Below are 6,126 nucleotides of genomic sequence, written 5' to 3' on the forward strand. Positions count from 1 at the left end.
TTGAGTGTTTGAGGTTTGATAGAATGCAAAGAGGTTACGCTGTTGATTACAAATGTCGTGAATGTACGAGAAATACAACTGATGACACGTACACCTGCCCGAGTTAATTAGGTCTAGTGTCTATCGTGATTACCGTGAAACAATTGATTCATTCATATTAATCAATGTTGTAATAATCATTGATAATAAAGAGTCATTCTCTGCAAGATTCGAGTCAGAAAGTGCTAGTTTTTGGCGGGACCGAATTGGTTTTAGGCGAGTCAGGAGGCTTCGGTTATTCAGGAATCATCAGTTTTAGGCCGGAGAAGCGCAGGATGAATTTTACGTACGAACTCGTTTCAGTTAGAATGGGAATGCAGTCTGATCAAACTACGGCCGTGCATGATAAAAGGGGCGCGAAATCGAGCCGATTCGACTGTGACACACTGTTTCACTGGGACCACTGGTGGTTTCTTAAGCCTTGTTGCACACGGCACCGAAACATTTTTTCCCCGAGAAATACATTTTCGTTTTGGTCACGCCGTCGTGTGTCAGTGAAGTTTTTGTTTTGGTCAAACATCTACGGGTGTGCGGCGGCGGCTTAAAAAGGGAAAAAGAGTGAGAATCCGCAGATTTTTGACCCCGACTATACTTCCTGCGATGAAACCGAAGGAATTCTATGCACTGTGAAATGAAATCGGCCAGCAGGATAAAATGCCAGAACCTCAGTCCGACAAATAACGACTGACATCCTAATTTTAGTGTAGCTGCCGCCTGAGTCCGAGCCCATGCCCATATCTGTCAGACACGTTTTAGGGTGGCCGTAACCACACATCAATTCAATCCATTCAATTTATTCAGCCACAAAACCGCTTAATTCGAATCGTTTTGGGCCAATGACACTGATTTCGTCTATGAGAATCCCACATTATACATTTCTCGGAAGCCGAATCATCTTGTATTCTGACCAGATCCGAACATGTCAGTTGTTGTTTTACAAGTTGGTCAGTGCGGCAACCAAATCGGCCAAAAGTTTTGGAACTTAAACCTGCAAAACTCGCAGTCGCTTGAAAAGTAATAATACTTCACCTGCTGGCAAAAATTATGACCAAAGTTATTGAGTGAATTCCTCAAAAAAAATTAGCAGCCAGTTGCTCACAAGTTGGCTAAAGATAACCAGTGGATAAATACCATATAGTCTATGAACTTCACTTTAAATGTCAACTTTCCACTGGTTAACTCTAACCAACTTTTGATCAACTGGCCTCAGTATTTATGTTATGTTTTGTTTATGTTCGCTAGTTGTGTGTTTAATCATTTGGATGGGAAACTTCGTTCTGTAAATATCGATGCCGAATCGAAAGTAATTCGCCGACTGCAGAAGGATATCAAGAAGTCGTAAGTTTTTCGATTTGTTTCAAAACGAGAATAAAAGAAAGATCTTCTATGCAGGTTTTGATTGAACAAAATATTACGCATAAGGAAGAGCAATTTCGGATTATGAATTCTATCGGCCTACTATAAGTTCTATTGAGTTTACAGTACAGGGTGTAGGTAGAGTGTATTCTTTTCAAAATGAAAATTAACGCGCCAGAAGAGAGTTTGGAATCAGTAGAGACCAATTGAAACCTGCCATTCAATCGTCCTAGAAATGTTACTGGTTATTGTGGTTTATTGATTGGTTGTATTTTACATTTTTTTCAGCAATTTGCGGGAAAATAATGTGGTTTTGGGGAAGAGAGGATGTGGTACTAATTGGGCTATCGGTAGGTACCTGATCATTCGAGCTTACTTTATCCACTCAAAACGCATCCTCGCCTGCCAGGGTTTGATTGCCTCCCACCAAAGTTCACGCCAACACTAACCCTGGCCGCAGACCCTTTATTGGTCTATTACACTGCCAAGTATTGCTCGGGTGGACAGGTAATCACTCAGCGGCCACCAGGCTATGTATTAGGCCAACCAGATGCATAACAGCAACCTGTCCGCCCAAAAAATCTTGGGCAATGTAATAGACCAATGAAGGGTATGTAGCCAGGGTTTGTATATGCCCCAGCATTGGCAGGAGGCAATCAAACCCATTGGCAAGCGGGGATTCTCTTGACAAGGTTCTCAAAATTAGTCCACTGTTACCAGAAGAGTTAGGCCTACCTTTGCCTGGCTAATCATTTAGTGTTTTGACATCATCTCATGCTTAGGTTATCACGGCTTAAAATCCAGTGGCGATCATTTACTAGAAGGATCTCTGGAGTCTATAAGAAAAGAAGTTGAAAGATGCGACCGATTCACTGGTTTTTTAATGATGCATAGTTTAAGTGGTGGAACAGGTTCAGGTTTGTTGATATAGCCAGTATTTATTTATCAATGGGCCAGTTACTCGAAGTTAGTTAAATGCGGTCTTAGTAGTAGCGGTCTTTTCACTGTTTGATATTTAGAACTTTGCCATTAATGTAAATTTTGACGTTATATAACTAATTGTAAAATAAAGCATATAAACATGAAGTTAGCCGGTAAATGCTGTTTGATTGAATATCTTTAATGGCAACGAAGGCCCCAGTCACCCGCTATCCCGATAAATGGCCTGCATAACAATTGGATATCTCACTCGCTGATCTAGACTTTTTGCCTCCCCACACAAAAAAATTAGGCAAATCATGTCTAGGTAAACTTAGATCTTTAGGGCTCTGATATAGCACAATTCTTATAATTCAAAGAATTTGAGACATTACAGAAAAGATCTGGCATTGTAGACCAAATGGATATTGTTACTTACCGTTGGATCTTTGCTTGCTAGTGCATTCTGCTGGATTCCTCTTTGAAATCATATATTATCTTGTAAAAATACCTCCCCAGCAGATATTGCCTTGCTTGATATTTTTTTTCTAAGTTAAATTATTTATGTCTTTCCTTATTTTCTAGGTTTAGGCTCACACATACTGGAGTGTTTACGAGATTTGTACCCTCTCAGTTTTACTATTTCCAACGTTGTGGCTCCGCATTTATCTGGAGAAAGTCCGTTACAACATTATAATGCTCTCCTTACAATGGCTCATCTTCAAAGGTATTTGTTTTGAATGGATCCGAGTATTATTTTGTTATTGATTCATTTTCTTTACTTTAAAAAAGTCGGGGATTTTGTGAAAAAGCTAAAAGTCAGGGAAATTTGTTGAGATAGTTAGATCACGCGTAAAATTCAAACAGTTTCTGTGTTTTTCTTCGTATTTGACTGCGTTAATAGATTGGATTTATAGCAGATCAAGTTCAGGAAAACAACGAGCATTTCTCGCAAAAAGCTAATCGAATAAAACTGATACAGGTACTTCTTAGTCACAGCGTCCAGGTTAATCGTTATTCTAGATATTCATTTTTATCAAGTTTTGCAGATGGAATTTTACTCATTCAAAACGATGAAGTTCTTCACCAACTGTCGAAAGCGAAGAAAGACTCTGGTATCTCATTCGCGCACATGAATGACTATATTGCGTCATGTATGGCCGGCCTCTATATGCCGACTGATACACTCGCCTCGAAAAAGTAATTATCAGAATCATCTTCGTGAGAATATATCTAATATACTTGGTTAATTACATTATATCTTGTTTCTCATTTCTGCTGAGCTTAAAAGTTGACCCAGCCAGATGCCTATCTACCCTGTGTGTTACTGATGTTAAGATCATGATCAAGCTATCTTTAACAGACCCGGCAGTAGAAATTAACTGATAACAAATTTCATTGCAGTTTACAAAATGACCCGGCCAAGAGAAACAAGATATCATGTTCGTTTAGCCTTACCTAAGATTTTAATCTGTAATTACCAGTGATATGAAATGAATTCCTATTTCAGTGGATTTAAAATCGGCCTAGAACCTGTGGAATGTATACAAGCAGTTTGTCCGATGCCACCTGTGAAATTCTTCACCGTTAATCAGGTCTCAAAAAGGCAAGTTTCATAGGATCTGTCTTTTCATCTGTTTTGCGCAGGTATTAGTGATATTTTTCAAGTTTTTTTTTTTCAGGAAGGAAACTTGGGACTCGTTGAGCAAGTCATTGCTGCAAACAGTGAATAAATATGATTTGGATGGTATTCCTGTATCCTTTGAATTTTGTGTCCATAAAATAGAACGAAATGTTTTGTGCGTGAATCATTATGGCAGAATGTATTTTCCTTGATGGTTGTGAAGTATGCTTCATTGAGCAATTTAGTAGTTGCCCGCGGTGATAAGACGCACTCGTATCGGTATAGTCAAGAGAAGATCGTTGAAAAAATCAAAACCAGTTACAATTGTGTGAAATGGAATCCATTTCCGGTCGATACTTGGACAGGTATGTTGATATCCAGGAAACAGTTCTGAGTAAAAAAAATTGACAAGGGCCAATATTTTGGAAAAAAAAACTTATTTTAACCTTACGACGGTAACTCCGCCAGAACTGGGTCAGGGTTAGATTCACTCATCGTTTTCTCGTCTTGTTTAGCTCAAGATAATCATTCCGGGATGAAAGATTCGTCGTCATTAACAGTAGCCGCAAACTCCTCATCGGTGGTCACTTATTTAGAACATGTGTTTGATCGAGCCAAAACTAAATACGAAAACAACGCGTATCTGCATTGGTTCTGGAAACATGGTTGTTGCAAGGTAGGTTTGGATGTGACCACTATGTCGCTTGATATAGAGTAGACTCTGCCAATAGTACTACTGTACTTATATTCCTTCCATACTAAGCTTCTGTCTACTTAACTAATACCGGTATTCCTTCAACCAACTTGAGTGTTTTTCACACCTTAGAAAGAAAATCGCCAGTCGAAAAATTAGTTTATTAGTTTGTAAATATGTATGTGAGGTTGAGAGAAATGAAGATTTTGAAGGCTGTCTGCAAATTAGTCCACACGAATTCACTTGTAGAAGAGTCTAGAGTAAAATAGAAAAGCAAAGACCTGGTTCCACAGATGTGAGTTAGGGTTAACTCTGAGTTAAAATTCAGTTTGTTTTCAATGAGTTAAATCTTAACTCACACCGTGCAACTGGGTATAGGGAGATAATGCTTTGATACTACGATTTTAGTCCACTTCAAGTTGGATGGAATTAAAAAACATACCAGTAACTACTGATTGTGCCTTTTTTGTCTCAGTATTGAATGACTTCAAAATTCAATTTCAGACTGACTTTGAAAATGCATTCGATACAATCAACTCGGTGATTGATAGTTATAAATCAGCCACAAGTTGAAAGCTGATCGAAGACACTGGACCTTAATGCTGGACATTAATGATGATTTATCATACTCAATGCTGGACATTAATGATGATTTATCATATTGCTGGCATCACTGGATTTTGCCAGTGGAATATTTTCTATTGTTCTGTTCTATTATATACACAGTTATATATATTTTCATACTTTTTTTGATATAATAAAGATAACTATAACTTTAATACAATCTATTTCTTCTATATGATGTGTTTCTAATTCTGTTAGTCACCTGATTAAGTGAGGTCCCAGTCTATTAGATCTATTTATAGCCACTATTAACATAAATTTATGAGAAATGCGTTTAATCCTGATTTTTCATGAACTGAATTAAAGTTAATCCCACCTAACTGGGACATGGATAGCCAACATGGATTCTTGATTAACTCGGATAGAAATGAACATATTTCCAGACTCCTTTACATTTTTCTGATCCTCAACTCGCACCAGTTTTCCCAGACCCAGTCTGGGCTATTGAAGCAATGTTTAGGGATCATTCATTTATTACGTACGCATAAGATTTTTCAACTCCCCCTCCACCTCTGTACGCAGAATCGGCCATTTTATCATATGCATTACAGTATGCAATTGCACTGACCCCTCCCCTAATGCGTACGTTTTAAATGAATGACCCCTTAAAGTATTTCAATTTCTCCCTGATAATGTGGGTTTTACTAGATAAAGAGGAAATGTCTGGGACTCAGTGTAGCTGATTTTCTATCCAAATTTTTCGTGGATCATCGATTGACACCTGATAATCGCAAATTCAAGAAGTTGAGTGTCTCTCAAGTTAGTTGGGAATAGCAAGGATGCCTGGCCACCGCTGTGGAATTGTATTACTGATGCCAGGTAGAGACCAATTAGCGTAACAAATGAAGCCATGCCGGTAGCCTATGTATGA

The 6,126-nt window shown here is 38.3% G+C and overlaps 1 protein-coding gene across 2 annotated transcripts; it reads left to right on the top strand.

Annotated features, from left to right (window-relative positions):
• The first annotated feature begins 855 nt into the window (after positions 1–855).
• Positions 856–5,345, top strand: LOC141914813 (tubulin delta chain-like). Of its 2 annotated transcripts, XM_074806120.1 has the most exons (11): positions 856–1,053; positions 1,282–1,377; positions 1,684–1,745; positions 2,178–2,312; positions 2,899–3,040; positions 3,355–3,513; positions 3,824–3,923; positions 4,000–4,068; positions 4,161–4,302; positions 4,453–4,613; positions 5,136–5,345. In XM_074806120.1, the coding sequence occupies exons 1-11, from the start codon at positions 959–961 to the stop codon at positions 5,202–5,204; spliced, it is 1,230 nt and encodes a 409-aa protein (XP_074662221.1). In that variant the 5' UTR covers positions 856–958; the 3' UTR covers positions 5,205–5,345. The 2 variants fall into 2 exon arrangements, with proteins under 2 accessions (XP_074662221.1, XP_074662222.1); XM_074806121.1 differs by lacking the exon at positions 2,178–2,312.
• The last annotated feature ends 781 nt before the right edge of the window (positions 5,346–6,126 follow it).

The sequence above is a fragment of the Tubulanus polymorphus genome, chromosome 1, assembly GCF_964204645.1.
Source record: "Tubulanus polymorphus chromosome 1, tnTubPoly1.2, whole genome shotgun sequence".
Lineage (NCBI taxonomy): Eukaryota > Metazoa > Nemertea > Palaeonemertea > Tubulaniformes > Tubulanidae > Tubulanus > Tubulanus polymorphus.